Consider the following 23,518-nt stretch of genomic DNA (forward strand, 5'->3'; position numbering starts at 1 on the left):
TGGCTAACACACATGGCCCCCCCTGTGGCTGACACACAAGGCCCCCCCTGTGGCTGACACACACGGCCCCCCCTGTGACTGCCACACATGGCCCCCCTGTGGCTGACACACAAGGCTCCCCCTGTGGCTGACACACACGGCCCCCCCTGTGGCTGACACACACGGCCCCCCTGTGGCTGCCACACATGGCCTCCCCTGTGGCTGACACACACGGCTTCCCCTGTGGCTGACACACACGGGCCCCCAGGCTGCTGCTTTTAGTAAAATAAACTCTTTCCTTACCTTCTCCAGCACTGTGCTCCCTCGTGTCCCCCTCCTCAGGGTTGAGCTCCGGCCTCCTGCCTGCATTTCCTGGTTCATGGTCCGGTCATGTGATCAGCACAGCAGAGTGAAATCTCTGCGTGCCTGATCACAGCACCAGGAGGGAGACACGCTGGAGGGGGTAAGTAAAGAGTTTTTTATTTTACTATGGGCAGCAGCACGGGGGCCAAAGCTAACACAGGGGGGGCATGTGCGATCACAGGGGGGCAGGCAGATATAATATGCCCCGCTGCCCCAGCCCCTCAGCGTGATGCAGTTTCAGCACCACACTGCTGGACAGCAGCTGTGCATTTTATATGAGCGGGAGCAGCAGATCAAACGCTGCCGCTCGCAGCTGTCACCTGCCCCCAGCACCGCTCCAGAGCGGACCCTGCAGTATATATATATTATATATATATGTACACCTCCCCCCCGTATATTCGGTTTATAAGATGCACCCCCTACTTTCCCCCAAAATTTGGGGGAACAAAAGTGCGTCTTATAAAGCGAAAAATACGGTAACTATTAATTTGGTGAATTATCTTGTTTTTGAATTAAGATATTGTATAATTAATAGTAAAATACAGTATGTTTAGGTTAAAAGGATTAAAAATGTGTGCATGCATAGTACGTTCTTTGTGGTGAGCAATGGCCCTTCAGATATTTGCAGAATAGGAAAGTACTGCGCAGACGCTGCATGGAGAAAACAACGCATGTGCAAGATTTCAGCATTGAAGGAAAAGGGAGAGATACAGTATAGAGTAGGCACTCCCACTGAAGCTATAAGATGAGCAAAAAAAATGTATCAATCGTTTTTAGTCAGGTTTGCACACTTTCTTTGATTTTCCACTAGTCCAGGGGCTCCCAAGATGTGGATTGCAGGCCCATGATGTGTGGCTCTCAATTGTCTGCCAGTTAGGTGCATAAACACCAGGTCATACAAACATCTATGAAGAGCAGGTCTCCAGATGGTGACATTTGTGAGTGGCCCCACAGAGACGAGTAGATCTGAATGGGGTAAGGTTGGTACCCCTGGATAATAGAATACTGCCTCGGTGTCGTGATTTCTGTGGAAAAGCTTTGGTTGGCCTTACACCAGTAATGGGGCTCTGGGTCTCACTAGTATGAGAGGCAGGAGCTAAATGTGACTAGCGACCCTGTCTCAGAGCTGAATACGGCTTTTGACTCTCTCTCAGAGCCAACTATGGCTCGTGACCATCTTTCAGAGCTTATTCTGGCTCTCAAGATCAGAAAGCTTGGAGACTACTGCTCTAGTCTAACAGATAAGGATGAATTTTAGCAATGGACAACCAAAATATTACCACCCTATATGGAGCAAATGGGAGTTTTCCTCAGAAATATAAACTATTAGAAGTTCAGGTACATTAATTTATATAAAATGGTGGTTGGCAAAATTCCTGATAAGATTGTTGTTCCAAACAGCTGCCAATACGCAGTTTAATATTTTGTAACATGAGACCTAACCAATACTGCTGCCAACACAAAATATGATTCTTTAGCAATATGCCCTGGAACAAACAATCATGAAAGTCAAATAGTTTTAGATTTGCCAGATCTAAGAAAGCGCAAAATAGCAAAATATTTGGTAGAAAAACCACAAAATGTCCTTAAAGAGTATCAGTCATTATTTTTTCTTTAACGCAAATCAAAAGTACAAGTGAAGGTAAGAACATTTTTAATTTATCTCGTCAAAGAAATTTGCTTCTTTCGCCTTCTGGACTGATCTTTCACTTTCAGTTCACGAGTGATCTCTGTATCAGTGAAAACAGATTCTTCCTTTACTGAGATAGTAAGTGGCAGTTGGAGCTTATAAAGTTCTTTAGAGAAGTGAGAGCGATTAGGAGAATAGAGGACCTAGCAGCTAAAACACACATTCTGTGGCAAGTTCTTCTGACACTTCTTGTCTTCCGACAAGTTCTTCTGACACCAATCATACTTTACCTGAATGCCAAAAACATTTTAACTTCTGATCAACAGATTATAGGTGACCTGTCAGCCTGATATGCAGCACAATGGGCAGATTTTAATTGATGAGGATGAACTGAATGTACAGTTGTATGTGTGGGCAAAGATTCACTGCTCCCCTGCTCTACATGATTCCTCCAGATTACATACCAAGTTCAATGTGAACGATTATGCTAAAGTAAGAAGCTACTAGCTCAAAGTTAGATCATTCCTAGGAACTAAGTGGATAAGCCCAACTTTTATCAGTAAGATATAATATGGGGTGCTCTCATCCTTTGATTAGGGCTCATTACAGTTTTATACTGGGGCTGAATTACGCACATGAGATCTACAGTACATGGTAGTAAAAGGTAGCTAAACTTTAAAAATATATGTAATATGATGTAGTGCCAGTTTTACAAAGGTATTTAGTGAATACCTGTGCTCTGAGACACCCTGATTACTCAAATCAAAGACCTCAGAGTTTATATTATGCCCACACATTGCTCTTTTTACACTCTAGAATAAGCTGAGCTTTTGAGCCCCTTGGTTTAAAGGGAATCTGTCACCAAATTTTTTTCCACCTAATTTGAGAATAGCATAACAGAGAGACTGGGACCTTGAATTCAGCTTTGTGTCACTTTCAACAAAATCACTATTTTGTCGGCATTAGATCCTTCAGGTCTAGTAACCCTGATACCATGTATTTTTCCATATTCAAGTGCTCTGTGTAACCTCGCTCCCACCATTGATTGTCAGCTTTCTGCTTACACACAGTGTACACAGAAAGCTGTCAATCAGTGGTGTGGGCGGGGTTATACAGGGCTCAGCATTCAGAGAACTGGTAAATCTGGAGCAGCTAAAAGAGATTTTCTAAAATCTGAGTCCTTAGATGGAATAATATACAGATCCATCTTGGGACAAAGTCACAGTGCTTATCTTGCTTTTATCATAACTGTTTCATATTTGCCTTCACCAACTTTCATGTGTCTAGTATTAACCTTCATGATGGTCATTATTTTTTCTAATCTGCCACTAGAAACAATCCCTCACTATAGGGTTAAGACTTTATTCATAGTTAATTCTTTCGATTAACTTAACAAGTGGACATGACTGAAAGGCTCCAGGAAGTCGTTACTTAATATATAATAACATTTTAATGTTTAAAAGGAATAGTGACCTTCTGGGAAGTTTTTTCATTAGCTATGAAAATTGGATTGGTAAGAAGTCTAGTACTGTTCATACGTAAATGGAATAACTCTATATAGCCTTTCCAAATTGTAGGCAGAGATAGCAATTTATTAACTCAATGTGATAGATAGATAGATAGATAGATAGATAGATAGATAGGCTCAATGATTTGCAAACAGTTGGCTTAAACAGATTCCGATTCTATTTCCCAAATAAGCAAATGGTTATTTTAATTTTTAATATATGAGGTAAAGTATTAGTGGTTGGTCAAAACTTTATTCAAATGATAGGACCCATAGGAAAATGTCATAATATTTGAGTTTTTCTATTGGTATGATCTGTTTTCTGATATTATTCCCAAGAGTATCCTAACATCGGCTCCAATTTCCCTTGAGGGGGTATTCTAGCCAGGAGTATTTATAAACTATTCATTATATAAGTGATAAATAACCTACTGGTACCACTGAGTGTTAGAAGGAGGCCTCAGTGCCCCATTTCACCCAGCTACAAGACCACATTTAGGAGGATATTGAATGGAGAGAAGACTGAACACTGTGTTCAGTTGCTTTCACCAGTATTATAGTCTTTAGTTGGTCCTTCAAGGAGAATGGAGGAAGACGCTGCCAGACACCACCTTATCACTCCTGAAAACAAAAGAATTGGATGTTGAAATTCCAACTGCCTGATCCTGTAGTATCATCTGTTGGAAGTGGAATGAATCGTATGCAAAACACATAATTATTCAATCATTATTCAAACTCTTCCAAATCACAATCTTCAGCAGACACCAGCAAGCAAAGGCACACATAGGGTAAGTTCTAGTAACAAAGTAGATCCACATAAATTAGGAGTGCTCGTCTTGAGAGGTTGTGCCAAGTCAGTACAACTCTACTAATAGTTAAAATATGAAGCATCCAATGTCTTGCATCCACGGTTGAGCTTGCCAAAAGGAAAAAAAGCCAACAATAATGTATCCAAGAATTTTTTTGGGTAATTACTAACTAGACTCTGAGAACAGACCTGGTGCAATGTGATTATAAACTTTGTTACTAAAACCTCAGTACACAACGTGTTTCTGGGCTCAAAGGCTCCTTTTTCAAGTGTCACAGGAAAAAAAACTATAAAAGGCTGTCTGCTAATTATATAAAGACATGAACACCAAGGAAGTAGATACACAGGTAAGTAATGTCATGGTAATTTAAATGTTGATAGTTTTATCTAATTAATGTATTATGGGGTGGTCTATGTATCTACTTCCTTGGTGTTCGTTTCTATATAAATAGCAGACAGCCTTTTATGATGATTTTTCTCTGCCACTTGAAAAAGAAACCCTTGAGCCAAGAAATGACTTGTGTAATGAAATTTTAATTAAAGAAAAAAGTTTATAATCATATTGCACCAGGTCTGTTTTGGAGTTTAGTTGGTAACTACCCAACAAACGCTTGGATACATTATTGTTGGCTTTTTTCTTTGGCAAGCTCAACCGTGGATGCAAGACAGAGGCTACATTATGTTTTAACTATTTGTGGGGTTGTGCTGACTTGGCACAACCTCTCAAGATGGATCTCCTTTGTTACTAGTACTTACCCTAGGTGTGCCAGTTTATTTTACTTATGTCTACTGAAGATTGTGATTTGGAGGAGTTTGAATAACATATATATGTATGTCTGTCAATTGAAAACGGGGCCTTCAAGAACAGAAAGGCGTTGTACACTGAGATTTTAATAAGAAGTTTTAAATCACCTTGTGCTAGGTCTCTTTTAGAGTTTAGTTGGGAACCACCAACAAACACTTGGATACATAATAACAATCTTATGACTGACACTAAAGGGGATGAAAATTCATCACATCAGCGGGGGCCAATGGATAAATATTAAACGTTTCTGGTTGGCCAACAACTTAAAAGCAAAATTAAGAGGTAAGGTGGCTTTACACGCTACGACATCGCTAAAGCGATCTCATTGGGGTCACAGATTTTGCGACGCACATCCGGCCGCTTTAGCGATGTCATTGTGTGTGACACCTATTAGCGATTTTGAATCATTGCAAAAACGTTCAAAATCTCTAATCGGTGACATCCCCCTCTAATCTCAAATAACGTTGCTGCTGCAGTAACGATGTTGCTCCTCTTTCCTGCGGCAGCACACATCGCTACGTGTGCCACCACAGGAATGAGGAAGCTCTCCTTACCTGCGTCCCACCAGCAATGAGGAATGAAGGAGGTGGGCGGGATGTTCATCCCACTCATCTCTGCCTCTCCGGTTTGATTGGGCGGCCGCTTAGTGACGTCGCCGTGACGCCGAATGAACCGCCCCCTTAGAAAGGAGGCGGTTCGCCGGTCACAGGTAAGTGCAGGTAAGTATGTGTGATGGGTCCGCACGATGTTGTGCGCCACGGGCAGCGATAGGCCTGTGACTCACAAACGATGGGGCGGGTACGCACGCTAGTGATATCGGTAACGATATCGCAGCATGTAAAACGGCCTGTAGTCATTAAAATGAATAAGCGGTAATGGACACTGGTAGTCCTAGAGAGTACAGAGATGTGCATGACTCAGCCGTCAAGAGAGAAAAGTCTCAGTCGGGGAACCCAGCTCTATTATCTCAATAGACCTTAATAGTGCATTTCAGAAAGAATTTTTTTTAACTCAGACAACTCCTTTAAGTGATTGCTCTATTACCTAGATAAAGTATAGATATCTTATCTTACCATCACATTTATGTTAATAATAATTCAAACACATTTCTGTTTTAAGTTAAACTCTTATTTTATGCAGTTCGATGAAACAACGTAGAGAAAGGATTCTGACTATACTGCAGTTCTTTTTTGGAAGAGACAACTTTTGAAATAGAATAACAAGAAGAGATGTGCCAAATAAATATCTGGATGTACAAAAGTTCAAATGGCACATGTTTGAGTGCGCTCATTGAAAGAAAATATCTCGTTTCAGGCTTTGATATATTTATAGAAAGAACGTTTGTCAAAAAGTCATACGATAGGGACCTGCCAAAATTTCTCAACAGAAAAAAAAGAGAGCTATTATATCACAAGAATGTTGCCTCTTGATCAGATTTTGCATGAACAGAGGTGTCTTTCTTCTTTATTTCTGACAACAAACGAACAAAAATTAATGAATTTTTATCACACCTAGACCAAACAAAATGACAACATACGTTACTTTAAATTTACAAATTGCAAAGTGCATATACTGGTAAAATCAAGCACACCATGTTTATTTTTTCTGAACTACAAAGACTCCAGTTTCCTTACTGTTCATAGAGGAGTTTAAGTAGGAACCATTGAAGCCACTTCTGACTCATTACAACTCAACTGACCAACATGTGAGACTGCAGTACTGAGAAAACAAGGAAGAAAAATCCCACTGATAGGCTTTTTGTTGGGTTTCTGTTACTGAATAGTAGTGTAACATTTTACATCCTCTATCATATTAAAAAATACTGAAATAACAGGTCAGATGTACTAATCCTGTGTAATGTTTAGACTAGTATAAATAGTACAAAAAGTATAGGGTAACCCCAAGATAAACCTAAATTGAATAAGTAACACTAGATGGGGATACAAAATGTAACATTTAATATATCATGTATAAAATATTGAATCACCTGGTCAACAAGACCTGAACGGCATTATAAACATAAACATTTTCATATATGGGTAACAGAAAAGGGGAGGACCTCTTACAGGGAGACAACATGCCTGCACCCAACTGGTCCCTGTACAGACTACAAAGACTCTAGCCACCAAACTAAAAACAGCACCTCAGTCCTGACTCCATAAAAGTCTGTTGTGCAATTTCTCATACCTTCTGAAGGAACAGAGGGGAGGCCACAACACTGCCTAGAAGCAGAGAGGAAGGTGTGCAGGAAGACGCAAAAGAACAGAGTGAAAAACCTAAAACATGTTCATACAATGTGAAAGTAATAGGTGCTGGAAAGGTAAACAAACCAATTCACAGAAGGAACCTAATTAGTGTTTAACCAAAGTTAAACCCCTAGGCTGAATGTCTAGAGCTCCTAGACACATGTCCACCTAGGTATTGCCAGGGGTATTGCCAGTAAGAAAGTGTAGTGAAAGGTGAACATATATAACCCCTCTCATTATGTGATGGGGTAGGAAACTGTGACTGCAGTGCAATATACGCAGAGACAGACAGCGGAGGAGATAAGAAAAAGTGCTCCCTCCCTCTTCTCAGAGGTTGTGATACGAGGGCAATATCACATCACAGTCGCATGATCCTCGGCTGACGCTCATAGTAGAGGGTCATTAGCATATCGCTTCCGATGCTCTCGCATTGGAAACGGTACGCAAGTGGAAAAGAGCCCTACAGTAACAATTATTTCCTTATTGGAGATTCTATTCTATATAATTTAAGAGCAGCATACTATAGCGCAAGAAAGCCTGATTACTAAGATGTATCACTTACTGGGCTGCTTGGTATAGCTTTGAGAGAATATCTGTAGATGTTGCTAAGCTAAGTCTTCTGGACTGTGCATTTCCCCACCCACACCCCTGACTGGCAGCTTTCATTATACACTGTGAATTGTGGGCAAGCTGTCAAATCAGTTATAGGGGCAGGGTTACACAAATTAGCTTGACTGCTGTGCAGGTGAGACCTAGTACAGTAGTGATAATCTGCTGCTGATAAAACACTGATTGTATTGAAACTACAACACATAGCCTAATAAGGGATACATCCCAAGAATCAGGCTCTCTTGCCTTATATTATGCTGCAGTAATGCATGTGGGTGTGAATGCACCACAAACCGGGCTTAGGGACTGCTGAGGGGTACCAAGTACCTACCAGGTATTCACCAGAGACTCTGATGGTGAGGCTGAACTTGGCTGCCTGTAGACGCCAGGTACCACTCCAGAGCAGTCCCCAGACTGCAGAAGCCAATCCCAAGTATCAGAGACGGCAATGCGGAGCTCAGGTTAACAGGCAGGACTCGCACTGACTCAAACGGGACGGCTGACTCAGACAGATTGGCTGGTTCAGAAATGACAGCTGGTTTAGACAGGATGGCTGGTTCAGACAGGACAGCTGCTTCGGACAGGACAGCTGGTTCAGGGAGGATGGCTGGTTCGAGCGGGATGGCTGTTTCGAACAGGACGGATGGTTCACACAGGACGGATGGTTCACACAGGACGGCCGGCTCAGACAGGATGGCTGGTTCAGCCAAGACAGCTTGTTTGGTTTGGACAAGATGTCTGGTTCAGACAGGAAAAGGCTCATGAATAGACCAGATTACAGGTTCAGGTTCACAGACAGGTTCAGGTAGGCAGGATACAAGGTCACAGGAACCTGACAACAAACTAGCAGGTAAAATACACACTTGCAGAGTGTGCGTGCTGCCCCTTTAAGAAGCAGGGAGTGTGTGCACGCCCTAAGCAGGTTGCCAGGAGACCTGCCCAATGTGCACAGGCCCTAGAACCGGCACAAATGAAGGCGAGCCTGCAGGCAACCACGGCGATGAGTATGTAGGCATCCCTGCCGGGAGGAGGGATCGCAACCACATAGGGACACCCTCGTTCCAGCTGCTCTCAGATTAAATAGTAAAAACCTGCTGTCAGTTTCATTTTAAATGGATTATATGGTTTAGATAAGTCATTTAATAATTTATTTGGTAGTTTTTTTATAAACCAGACCCAAGAGAGGATACAAACTGCATCTCCCAGCACGTCCAGATATACATCCCAGACAGCCCATTGATTTTAGCAGACAATGTGTAATATTTAATCTCCCATGTGGTGAAGCTGCAGTGAGTCATCTTTTTTTATTCTTCAGCAGATTGATGCTAGTTACTGGGGGGTTCCAGTACGGAGATAGTATGGGATCAATTTATTTTCAGTGGAACCGTCTAATAAAATGGAATGTTCAAAAATTGTCAAACCCTTTGGCAAACCCATCGTATTACTACCCAAGTGAATAAGCTATGTGGATAATATATGATCAGACTCATCATTTATGCAGTAAGTAGTTGCCCCCTGGTAGGCGAGTGGTCGTCTGCTTTAAGGACATGTTGAAATACATTTCTATTGAGATATCAGTGAATACATTTTTCCAGGAATTGTTTTGTCCTATTTATCAGCGGTGCACATATCTGGTTGCTGTGAGAGCTGTAATGTACTTCTCCATGGAGACTGTAGACATTGGTTCACTGTTAATCTATTGATGTTTTTGTCTACTGTAGCCTATGTAAAGAATCTTTTTCATTGCTAGGCTCCATAATGAGCAGAACCCTGGTTTAATATCATGAATGCAGTTACTTTTTTTTTTACCTGTTATTAACTGATTAAAAGCTTTGCATTGTATTGTAAAATGTTCCATCAGAAATTAATTCATTTTACATGTTAATTCTGTTCCCCAGGGGAAATGAATGGATTGAAGTATTTAAATATAACAATGTGCTCGTTCTTAAATGATAACGCAGACAGCTGCAAGAACAGGAGAAGTGGAAAAGATAGAATATTCCCCGCTGTGTTATTTAGGAGTAATACACGGTAAATGTTTGTCACGATTACGTAGGAATTCTGCCAGGAGATTCATGGACTTTAATATAATAGTCATATTTCATTTTAGCAATTTGATTTTAAAGGGAGCTTAGAGGACAAGAGGCAAATTGCCAAGACTTAGCCATGATTTCTCTTGATATAATACCCTCATAAGGTTTAAAGCATTATGTTCTAGTGCACATAACACCCCCACAGCATTCCTTGTAAACACATGGGGTATCAGTGATGTCCTGAAAGTACAGACATTTTGATAACTACATCCAGTGGTGTAGCAAAAGGGAAGGTACAGGAGAGGTTGTACTAGATGCAACATTCTTAGGGACTTGAGAGTTCAAACCCCCCCCCAAAACATAGCAGTGATGTTCCTGGCCTGGTTCCCCTGATCCTTGGCATAATTTTGATGCCTATAAAATTTACTATACTGTTACAGCCTGTGGTAGAATTGGGAACTATAAGCCTCACCAATGCTGTGGTGGTATAACCTACAAGGTGCCAGTATCTAGGCACCGGCGTTGCAGTAACATTACAGCAATGCACTAAGTGAGGCAGCTCACTCTGTGTGGGAAAGAAGAGGACTCTGATACTAGGATTAGGGGAGCATAAACTTTTTTTTCGTAAGGGTTAGCACAAAGGTTGCATTATTCATTTTGAAGGGGGCCCTTGAGGCATAATTACTTTTTACAGAGGGCACATAGAAGGGACTAATACTTTCTAAAGTAAGCCCACAGGGGGCATTATTTGTTTTAACTTAACACTTAAGGTGGTAATATTACTGTGTTATGAGTATAATACTTACCTTTCCTCGTAAACTTGTAACCCACCCTATGACACTGGCTGCATGCCGGTGGAGGAGATGATGTCAGCTGTCCAAGCTAGCAACACATAACTCCACTTGTCAAAAGTCAATGGGCACATAGCAACTATTATTATGCCGGTGTCTTGCACACCTTCTTAGCACCGTCCTATTCCCGACATTCACCACTCTGCTCAACCAAGTGGCTGATCTTCTTGCTACACTGCTTTGCAGCTGCATTCTGCTGTCTAGAGTCTCTCCATCTGGTTATAGGGAGGTGTGGCCAGACTCTGCTGGAATCTATATGAACTATGTCCAGCTGACTTCTGCTTCCCTGGCCTATCCCGTGCCAGTAGGTGCCAAATTAGACAGCTCCTTCCTGGTTATATTTTTATTCTGACTTTGACTTGTGCTCTGCTCTGATTCTCCTGATATTGACCCAGCTGGTTTACCCATCCTATCTGATCTCTCTGCTCCTAACCTCGGCTCTGTAACCTGAACATGTGGTACCTGTCCCGATCTCGGGCTGTTCGACTACAACTTTTGCCTTTCTCCGCTTGCACCTGGTACATCTGCCTTGACCATTCGGTCAGCTGCTGTAGACCCAGGGACTGCCATGGAGTGGTTCCTGTGAGTGCTAATAAAAAAAAAGATGTAAGAGAGCCCAAAGGATAGTGACAAAGGAAACAGGTTGGGATGGTGTACCCACAACCATGTATAGCACTTGTAAAATGGCCGCTGCGGCCCCTCAAAACTAGCATCAGTATTCCAGGAGAAGAGAGGTTAACAATCTGTGCTGAAAATATAGAGACAATAAAGCAGAGGTACAATCCAAGTAGTTTTATTGAGTCTATGAGTTTCAAAGTTTAACACTTCTTCAGGGCATAAACTGTCCTGAAGAAGTTTTACACTTTGAAACGCATAGATTAAAAAACTGCTTGTATTATACCTCTGCTTCATTGTTTCCATTGGCAGTGCAGATTGTTAACCCCTCTCCTCCTGGTATACTATAGTGGTACCTGATGACTATATGTGACCCAACCTATCCTCACATTCAGAGGCACTAATGAAGACTAGGTAGTTGCTTAGTTATGACCCTACAGGGTAACCCTGGCCCGTAGCCCAGTGGCTCTACACGCACCAGCCTTTACAAGCAGATTTTTTAATCTCCTTTTGGAGAAACCCTTTGGAAAAAAATATGGTCCACTTCTCATCTTTAAGTTTTTACTACTTGTGGTAAATCTAACTAATAATGTTTGTTTTTTCTATCTACACCTAAAACTACTGGTTACATTAAATGGATAAAATCTTTTTTTTACAAGTATTGACAAATTCCTAACTTGAATTTGCACCATGTATGTGGCTCTGTTTTTTGTAGGCTTTTGAAAACAATGAAAATCCAACTTATTATTTGTATTCTAGTATTAAACACATATTTATATATATATATTGTTTCTTTTACAGAGCGGGAATCTCACTTCCTGTAGACCTCATCATTCTGAGGTGGGGCTAAGATGAGCATAACCAGTGACGAGGTGAATTTCTTGGTGTATCGCTATCTTCAAGAGTCAGGTAATAATTACTGATTTCTTTACCTAACTTCCAGGGTACTTTTAAGGCCCATTTGCAATGGAAACAGTGCTGTCAAATTTTAATAGAATTTTTTAGGTTTTCTTTTAGAAAATGAGCCGCAATTATTAAAACTATCATAATGGGCAATTAAAATGAATGATTATTGTTAATGCTGGAAGCAAGAGAGCTGTAAATGCAGTGCCCACCCCCTGCACTTCCAACTTATCAGCACACAATCTCAACTGTTGATTACTCTAAGGCCCCCTTCACACATCCATGATAAAAACACACATTTTTCACAGTCTGTGTTGAAGGTTCGTGTGGCCATCTGTGTGCTGTGATTTTGGCACACATGTTCTCCGTGTGCTATCCGTTATAGCACACAGAGATCAGGAACTTTTTACTCACCTGTCCCGGGCATTGCTGTCTCTGGCACTGCTGTCTCTGGTTCTGCTGCTTCCGGGTCTGCGGTACAGTGAATAATAATGAGCGGGCCCTGAAGCAAGTGACAGCAGCACAGAACACAGCAGCGCTGGAGACAGGTTAGTATAGAAAATCATTTTATTTCAGACACGTGTTTTCTCCAGTACATGTCACATAGATGTCACACGGATCACATCAGTGTGCAGGCCGAGTTACATCAGATGCTGCCAGAGAAAAATGGACTTGTCTCTGTGCGGAACACATGGACACGTGAGTGCGCCACACGGACACATGTCTGTGACAAAATACAGATGTGTGCGCAGACCCATTGATTTTAATGGGTCTGCGTATGTCCGTGTCTCCGGTACGTATGAAAACGGAAGTCATACATACCGGATTCACTGACGTGTGAAGTGGGCCTAAATTAGCAATACAAATTTCTACAAGCAAGATAAGGATTTAAGTACTTTTATATACATGCTATTAGTTTGGAGGAATAAAATATTGATGATAGGTTCTTTTTAGGTCTATAGGTACAAAACCTTGGCGTAAGAAACTAGTAAAATAATATTTGTATATTTACATTAATATTAAATTGAAAAATGCAATAGTTTTCAGAATTGAGCTGTACACATGTCTACAGTATATATTGTATTTCTTATGCCTAGTGCCTTTTTAAAAGTCTGCTATTTGTATGATAACACGGCGGAGAAGAACAGGATTGTGAACAATGAAGCATTTCTGGAACATTACAAAATAGGCCTCAGCTGTGTAGCAGCAGGGCGGCTGAGAAATGAGAAGAATTCAAATATTGTTGTTCCACTGATACTTGGTTTGAACTCCGCACTAAAAGTAAAAAATATGTTGTTATTGTGCCGAATGTATTCAATTTGCAGCAAACCAATGAGATCCGCAGCTGAGGTCAATACAATACTACCTTGACCTTTCTTAACATTTCTAAGACATGTAAACTCACTGGGTATGGGCACATTTTAAATATAAGTGTGGAGAACAATAAATGTTATTATTCGTCCTCATGTATTGTGTTCATGGCTGGAATAAGGGAGTCATGTTTTATGTAAACCACTGCTTCCAAGGACACAGAAAGGAGATAAAGACTGCAGTTAAATACAAGAATTGAATAATAAAACTGCTTAGGACTTGGGCTTCACAGATGATGTTTACAGATGCCTCGGCACATGCCAATATGACACTTGCTGCATTATGCCGTCTCTGCGGAAGAGAATGTGGGCCACACTTTTCTACAATACCTTGCATTTGTTAATATTTCTTACTTTCTGAGTTAAAAGTTGTTGCCACATTGTGCATAGTGAAAATGGGTATTAGCATGGGCCAACGATTGTGGTCTCATGGGCTTCAATCTCGACCGGGCCCTAGGAGGGGAAAGACATAGTTCTACAGGCCCAATTGAAAAAAAACATCAATATAGTATTTAGTTTTGCACGACCAGACCTGGAGTTCACTGCAGCTCCTTGCATGCTAGCGAAGTGGCTTTTGATTATAAAATGGAGTATGGTCACTTGGCTCTGGAGTGTAGAGTTGGGAGCATGGAAGATGAGCAGTACTAGCGGCTGTTTTGCTTAAAGTATGTTGGCTGCCCAAGGCAGCTGATATTCACAAAACGCTCTTGGTTGAGGACATGGATAATGGGGGGTGGTGAGTTGGGCTTTTGTGATGCACCTTCTAGCTGTGGAGCCTGTGGATACCTAGCTATGCCACTGGTGTTAGGTGATAAGGCAACGCATACTGTATCTGTATTTTGACTTTTTAGAACACCACGCAAAACCTAATCATTATAATTAAATAACCATGCTGCATGCTCTAATGAAAGAATATCACACTCACCCTACCATTCTTCACCAATCCTCTTCTAAACGCTGCCCAGTTCCTCATCAGTCGTCATGTTTTTTTTCCAAGTGACTGGCAGTTGTAGTGTTTAAAGAGGACCTATCACCAGTTTAAATGTAGGCAATTTTTGTTCTTATTTTATTCTCGGTGCTCCCCTTGGCATCCTGTTTTGTTTTTTTTTCTAAAATCCTCTATACAGTTCCTGAGATATGGGCTTTTTTACAATCATATGAAAAGGTTTGGGCACCCCTATTAATGTTAACCTTTTTTCTTTATAACAATTTGGGTTTTTTCAACAGCTATTTCAGTTTCATATATCTAATAACTGATGGACTCAGCAATATTTCTGGATTGAAATGAGGTTTATTGTACTAACAGAAAATGTGCAATCCGCATTTAAACAAAATTTGACAGGTGCAAAGGTATGGGCACCTCAACATAAAAGTGACATTAATATTTTGTAGATCCTCCTTTTGCAAAAATAACAGCCTCTAGTCGCTTCCTGTAGCTTTTAATGAGTTCCTGAGTTCCTAAGTGAAGCTTAGCTCCCAGACCTACTACCAGTTTCTGGAAGACAACTTCTTCAAGCTGTGGCACAGGAAGAAGTTGGTATCGTTCAAGAAAAACATGATTTTCATGCAGGACAATGCTCCATTACATGCATACAACTACTCAACAGCGTGGCTGGCCAGTAAAGGTCTAAAAGATGAAAAAATAATGACATGGCCTCCTTGTTCACCTGATCTAAACCCCATAGAGAACCTGTGGTCCCTCATAAACTGCAAGATCTACAGGGTACACCTCTCGGAACAGTGTCTGGGAGGCTGTGGTGGCTGCTGCACGCAATGTTGATCGTAAACAGATCAAGCAACTGACAGAATCTATGGATGGTAGGCTGTTGTGCAGTTATCCTCCTAAGATAGCCAAATCTAAAAAAAAAACATTCCAACTTCCAAAAATATTAAGCTTAGATATTTATGAGTCTTTTGGGGTAATTGAGAACATAGTTGTTGATCAGCAATGAAAAAAATCCTCTAAAATACAACTTGCCTAATAAGTCTGCACACAGTGTATAATATATATATATATATATATATATATATACATATATAAAATTACTCTTTCTGTGTGTCCCAGAATTCATGCGGCCACAGACTTTTACATGAATGAACCTAGTAATGAAATCCATTCCTCATATACTGTGTGGATCTCAAGTTTACTGTAGAACTGTACCGAGGCTTATAAATAACCTTCTCCACAGCATGGCATGCTATTTTCAGCGAGGAGCAAATAGTTTTGAACCATATGCAGAATCAAGTATCTCTATTAATTGAAGATGCTTTCTCTTCTGCTTGCCAACTTGCATACCAATGCATGGTAACCAAAGGAGATAGAGACTAGATGTAAAAAGTCTGACCACTTTTATTTTTACTGTTAAACATGATAATTGCCTTCCTGAATCAGTAAGTTTGAGAAAGTTTTCGACACAACATAACATTGTTTTTTAAATTTTTATTCTAAAATAATTCTGCTATGTATAATTATTAGTGATGAGTGTGCACTACCATGCTCGGATGCTCGGTAATTGTTAAGTGCAGTTTGATGGTTGGATGGGCGCGACTTGTGCACCCGAATATAATGGAAGTCAATTGTGCATTTTCCTGGGATATCTTCCAGAAAAATACTCCAGTCCCCTATTGACTTCCATTATACATGGGGACTTGAGTTGCGCCCATCCGAGTATCCAACTGCTTGTTACAAGTACCAAGCACCTTAGCATGGTAGTGCCCGGTCATCATTACGAGTACCGAGCACTTCAGCATGGTAGTGCCCGCTCATCATTACGAGTACCGAGCACTTGAGCATGGTAGTGCTCGCTCATCATTACGAGTACCGAGCACTTGAGCATGGTAGTGCTCGCTCATCATTACGAGTACCGAGCACTTGAGCATGGTAGTGATCGCTCATCACTACTCATCACTAACTACTATAGTAAAATTCCCAACTTTATTTCTCATGAATATCAGTGGAAAAGATCTTGGCTAATATACTCTGGTTTAATGTCCCTTTATTATATCTGCACATTGTAACAGGAGGCAAATTGCTTGGTGTGATAGATTAGTGGCTTGGTATTTTACAATCTCTTTCCAATTTTTCTCCTCCAGTATGAATGGCAGTTCCAAAATCCAGATGTCAGGATGGGGAAGATAAATTCCTTCAACTAGCATCTGGCTTATTTGGCATTGTTAAACTGGCATCCCTAGAATTACTATATGATGATCACATAATTGTCCTGCAGATGGGTAGTGTACTATGCTAGCATGTAAATTTTACTCACTTCCAGCTGGCTTTCAATGCTTGGAAATGCATAACTCAATCTTGACAATTTTTTAATTACCTAAATTTGTTGTAGAATTTTATATTCTGTACAATAAAGTAATCAAGATTTTTTTTCTTTACTTTACTGTTTTAATTTTTAATCATGATCTATTAAAGAACATTCTCAATAGGGCCAGAGTAAATTTAATGTGGTTCTCTGGCGCTTTGTGCAGTCTATCCATCTGTATAATAAAAAGTTTAGAAATGTTTTTAATGTTATATTTTTATGGTATTTCTATCCCTCATCATTTTCAAGATTATGGTTTGCAGCCAGTTTCTTGAATTATTATTTCTTACAACTATAAACTTAAGACCTTTCCTGATAATTTGCTGCTACTGACAATAGTTAGTTCAGGAGAGGTTTCAGTCTCGGAATATAACGAAGAACTCGTATATAATAAAAGTCATATGAATTATTACAAAAGATCTCAATGCTTGCTAATGCCTAAACGATATTTTATTTGGTAAATGACTAATAATATAACATAAGTCACTATTTTGTAGTAGACTAGAAGACAATGATCCCTTTTTGACATTTTTTCTGACATAGTTATCAACAGTTCAAATTTTCAGGGGACTGATTATGACTGAACGCCTCTAAGTCAGAATCCCTCTAAAAGTGACAAAGCCGCAGTGCCAAGGAGCCCATCCCGACCAGGGATAGATGGGACCCCCAGCGAATAAAGATGCATGCCCCACAGACCTGACAGTGGCCAGAAGCCCCGCCGGAGCTTTCCCGGAGCGCACCGCAAGTTTTGCTGGGAACCCGCTGCTTAATCATTCGTAGATGACTGGCTTCTGTCTTGGGGTTTCGTACATAGTAGAGCAGCTATCCACACTCCGCTCTACTGAAAGACTTCCCTCGAGGCAAGCTTTTCTCACCAAAAAAATATCAGAGGACAGTCCTTTAACCCAGACCACAAAAGGATCAGTGTTTATTCCAATATGCTGAAAAAGGGATGTTAACTAGCAAGTTTGGGAGTGTTCACACACAGAATAGGCGAATTGTATCCCTCCCCGATGGGGTGAAATTTCATTACTGAACTCTTTTTTAATCCTATCCTTCTTCTAAGTGTCATTTTTCAATTTTGCGTGAACAAGGACATACAGTTAGGTCCAGAAATATTTGGACAGTGACACAAGTTTTGTTATTTTAGCTGTTTACAAAAACATGTTCAGAAATACAATTATATATATAATATGGGCTGAAAGTGCACACTCCCAGCTGCAATATGAGAGTTTTCACATCCAAATCGGAGAAAGGGTTTAGGAATCATAGCTCTGTAATGCATAGCCTCCTCTTTTTCAAGGGACCAAAAGTAATTGGACAAGGGACTCTAAGGGCTGCAATTAACTCTGAAGGCGTCTCCCTCGTTAACCTGTAATCAATGAAGTAGTTAAAAGGTCTGGGGTTGATTACAGGTGTGTGGTTTTGCATTTGGAAGCTGTTGCTGTGACCAGACAACATGCGGTTTAAGGAACTCTCAATTGAGGTGAAGCAGAACATCCTGAGGCTGCAAAAAAAGAAAAAATCCATCAGAGAGATAGCAGACATGCTTGGAGTAGCAAAATCAACAGTCGGGTACATTCTGAGAAAAAAGGAATTGACTGGTGAGCTTGGGAACTCAAAAAGGCCTGGGCGTCCACGGATGACAACAGTGGTGGATGATCGCCGCATACTTTCTTTGGTGAAGAAGAACCCGTTCACAACATCAACTGAAGTCCAGAACACTCTCAGTGAAGTAGGTGTATCTGTCTCTAAGTCAACAGTAAAGAGAAGACTCCATGAAAGTAAATACAAAGGGTTCACATCTAGATGCAAACCATTCATCAATTCCAAAAATAGACAGGCCAGAGTTAAATTTGCTGAAAAACACCTCATGAAGCCAGCTCAGTTCTGGAAAAGTATTCTATGGACAGATGAGACAAAGATCAACCTGTACCAGAATGATGGGAAGAAAAAAGTTTGGAGAAGAAAGGGAACGGCACATGATCCAAGGCACACCATATCCTCTGTAAAACATGGTGGAGGCAACGTGATGGCATGGGCATGCATGGCTTTCAATGGCGCTGGGTCACTTGTGTTTATTGATGACATAACAGCAGACAAGAGTAGCCGGATGAATTCTGAAGTGTACCGGGATATACTTTCAGCCCAGATTCAGCCAAATGCCGCAAAGTTGATCGGACGGCGCTTCATAGTACAGATGGACAATGACCCCAAGCATACAGCCAAAGCTACCCAGGAGTTCATGAGTGCAAAAAAGTGGAACATTCTGCAATGGCCAAGTCAATCACCAGATCTTAACCCAATTGAGCATGCATTTCACTTGCTCAAATCCAGACTTAAGACGGAAAGACCCACAAACAAGCAAGACCTGAAGGCTGCGGCTGTAAAGGCCTGGCAAAGCATTAAGAAGGAGGAAACCCAGCGTTTGGTGATGTCCATGGGTTCCAGACTTAAGGCAGTGATTGCCTCCAAAGGATTCGCAACAAAATATTGAAAATAAAAATATTTTGTTTGGGTTTGGTTTATTTGTCCAATTACTTTTGACCTCCTAAAATGCGGAGTGTTTGTAAAGAAATGTGTACAATTCCTACAATTTCTATCAGATATTTTTGTTCAAACCTTCAAATTAAACGTTACAATCTGCACTTGAATTCTGTTGTAGAGGTTTCATTTAAAATCCAATGTGGTGGCATGCAGAGCCCAACTCGCGAAAATTGTGTCACTGTCCAAATATTTCTGGACCTAACTGTATATCCTTTGTTTTTTTACAGGATGGGTTCCAGGTTTAAATGACACCATTCATTTTACCATATATTGAATTGAAAAACAAGGATCAAATCCAATGGCAGTGAAATGGTGAAAAAAAAGCATTTAGGCCCATTTCACACGTCAGTGAAAAACACTGACGTTCTTCACTGACGTGTAAAACACGCACATGTCCCTCCGTGTTCCGTGATTCACGGCACACGTGGGTTGTTCATGTGCAATCCATGATCCGTGATCCCGTGATTGCATATGGACATTACTCACCTGCCTTCACCGGTGCTGTCCATGGTACTGAAGTCTCTGGCTCTGCAGCGTCTGCCCACCGCTCTCAGCACCTACTTCCTGGTCGACATTTCCTGCTCTCATAAATATTCATGAGCCAGGCAGGAGCTGCCGAGAGCGGAGCAGGCACAGCGAATCGCAGGCAATGTAAGTTGAAAATTTTGAATATTTAATATGTCCGTGATTTTCTTGTACGTGTGTCACTGATCACACACGGCTCACACCATAGTGTGGTCCGTGGGTCATCAGTGATGCCAGACAAAAAATGACATGTCTCCGTGCAGAATCACAGCCAAGGGTGTACGCTGCATGGAGACACGTTCAGTGAAAAATCACTGATGTGTGAGCAGACCCATTGATAATGTGTCTGCGTATGTCAGTGATTCTGGTACATTTTAAAAAAAGCACAAACGTACCAGAATCACTGACGTGTGAAAGGGGCCTTATTGTGTAGTAAATAACACCTGGCCAAGGGATTCTCCAGGTCAGCACAATTACAAGAATACCAAACATTTTTATTTTTCTTTCTATTTTAGTGGTGAAAAACACAACTTTGTGAAATAAATGTGGTTTGTGTTGTCATTTTCTAAGACTCATAGTTTTTTTATTTTTCAGTCAATTGAGCTACAGTGAAGGAAATAATTATTTCCTTCACTGTATAGGAGGTGTTATATTTTTAGTATGAATTCTGAATAAGTACGTTTTATTGCTATTTTTGCATATTTTGAGGAAAATGCAGTAACCCACAAATGAGATGTTGGTGTTTCGGGGTTTTTTTCATGCCCTTTATAATTTGGATTAAGTAATTTTATATTTTCTTACATCGGAAATTTATGGATACACTAATACAAAATATGTTTGTTTTTTTATATCTTTATTTTTGGATTGTGAAAAAGGGGGAAATCAAATATTTATATTGTCACTATATTATTATTTTCATTAAAACTTTTTTTTACTACTTTTACTTATTTTGTATTCCCTCTAGGAGACTTGAACCTTAGATTGTATGAATGCTTGTGCTATATACTGCATTACTTCGGTAAATAGTAATAGTAGAAATCACAATCTCCTATAAATAGAAGAATGGAGATGGTTTTGATTGGGTCTTCAGTAGGCCTTTTGGCTGCCAAGTCAACCCATTGGCACCTTTGCGATCGAGTTGTGTGGGAGCCACTGGGGGCCTGAACACATGCCCCTTTAGTGCCAATGCTGCTGTCAGAGATCATCACTAGCTCAATCGCTGCTATTAGAGGCAGGTGTTGGCTGTATAACACAGCTGACATCTGTCTCGTATAAAACATGTTCAGCTAAAGAGTCCATTTAATATATTCGCTTCCGTAGCTGGACATACTAGTATGTCCTATATTAGGAGGGGGTTAAGGCTACATTCAGAAGAATGTATTCTGGGTCAGTGTGCTGTCTGTGTGTAAAGACTGCCCATAGTACAATGAAAAAAGACAATGTGTATCTACACATGGGCAATTTATTGTTTATGTGGGAAAAATAATGCAGTAGTCTCATCCATTTTGCAGACAAAACAGCACTATTCTTGATGGCACATAACTTCTGCACCTATCTGTGATGCAAACAAGTATACAAAGCTTCACAGGGCCATAAATCATGTCTGCAATTTGTAAAAAATAAAAGTATGCTTGGACAAACTAGTAGGCCGACTTCATCACAAATGGTCTTTGAAGCCATAGCAAGCAGCCAGAGTGGAGCTATTATTTTAAAAGAACAGTTTACCAAATTAAAGCTGTGTTTTCTCTATTTTTCTAGCATAAACACAAGGAAATATATAGTATAATTTACAGATTATCGCCTTGGTTATGAAGGCCCTACGACAAAAATTTAAACATATGTTTACCAGAAAAGTGGGTGAATCTTCATCATTAATCTACTTATATACAGTATGAACAATCCATCAATGTTGAGCATGTTTAAAAATTGTACAGTACGTCAAGAATAATGGATGTATGACATTTTGTTTTATTCAATGAATTTTATCAGAAATTGGGATCATTTGTCTTTGTGCAATCTATCCTGTATACCACATCATTAGGAAAACATTACAGCATTTGGAGGTAGAGTTCATCGAGTCTCACAGAATTGGATTGGGATAGATTCACTCAATTCCCCGGCAAGAGACATTCGATTTGCACTTAATAAATTTGGTGGGAATTGCAACAGTTTGGAAGGGGTTAAAAAGAATAATAATCAGTTTTTATTACAATTCCTTCATCCTCCCTGTACATGTCCTACCAAGGCACCTTGCATGATCCTTCAATTAGCTTTTGTATTCTCTTTTTCTCCTTCTGTGTCTTCTGGAGGGTGCTGTTGCTGACATGGCTGTCACGCTAGGTATGGGGAAGCAGCATTCATGCAGCAACAGGGAAGGGAAACCCTGTGTCTAAAGAACGGGGAGATGGTCACCCCTGACCTAACCTTCTGCTGGTCCCTGGCATCCCTGATCATCCTAAATAGGTTCTGCTCCTCTGTGCCAAGCAGGATACCTGACCCTGGCTGAGCCCTAGGTAAGGAGAGGATGGGATGAGCGCTTAGTCAACCCCACTAAGTTCCAAAGAAGACACAGGCAGCACAAACAGGGTGAATAAATAACTTATCTCCAAGAAGGGAGAGGGAACGGCAACAAACAACAATGTATCTTCAGATGAACACAAGCCAACTGCTTGCATCCAAGGCCTGTATAGGCATATAACTCTATCACCAGCAAACACCAAGGGGTAATGTGGGTATTTAAGGACACAAGGGAAAGTGATGATGATTAGAAGCTGAAAGAAGAGGATATCCACAGGGTGCTAAAAGGTACTGGACTAACCCCAAGCAGAGAAGTTACATAGGATACCAATTACTTCAGAGTAGGAAGAATAGAATGTCAGGGAGGAGTTTTTGTAGCCAAATGCTGCTACCTTTCACAGCCAGACACTACAGGACTGTCTATCAACTGTGACACACCCGTGGCACTGGCATGACACAGGTCATTGATGTTAATGATGTGCATCATGTCCCTATGTGACTATTTTCCTGGATTCATAGAAATCGAATCCTCCAATATGTAGATTTGTTAGTTTATATAGAAATTAGATTAGTTTAGAATTCATTAGCTCATTTGTATTAGAATATATATTCAGACTGATTGCCAATCTACTAAATTAGAGAATAGCCAATGTTTTGCTTTTCATTGCTTTGTTACAATCCATTTATTCTTACATAAGAAGCCACTGAGGATATGATGAACTATCCATTCAGTCTGCAGTGTTATATAAACCAATGAAGCTGCCTTATTACATTTACAGGTTTTGTATTTCATCCTCCAAATTATATTTAATGGCTTAAACCGTACAAGTGTAATTTGCTCATCAGACAATAGTTCAGCAGCCAGAGGAAAGTATGGCTCTGAAAGTACAGCTGTG

General features: G+C 40.5%; 1 protein-coding gene across 3 annotated transcripts in view; it reads left to right on the forward strand.

The window, feature by feature from the left end:
* The window catches only part of TBL1X (transducin beta like 1 X-linked), a 478,333-nt gene that overhangs the window by 324,428 nt on the left and 130,387 nt on the right, over nt 1–23,518 (forward strand). For all 3 annotated transcript variants that reach the window (XM_075335487.1, XM_075335485.1, XM_075335486.1), the window contains one exon: nt 12,248–12,355. In XM_075335487.1, coding sequence (XP_075191602.1) covers nt 12,298–12,355 — 58 coding nt within the window. In that variant the 5' untranslated portion in view covers nt 12,248–12,297. The remainder of the gene's footprint in view (nt 1–12,247; nt 12,356–23,518) is intronic.

This window comes from Anomaloglossus baeobatrachus, chromosome 2 (assembly GCF_048569485.1).
Source record: "Anomaloglossus baeobatrachus isolate aAnoBae1 chromosome 2, aAnoBae1.hap1, whole genome shotgun sequence".
In the NCBI taxonomy this organism is placed as follows: domain Eukaryota; kingdom Metazoa; phylum Chordata; class Amphibia; order Anura; family Aromobatidae; genus Anomaloglossus; species Anomaloglossus baeobatrachus.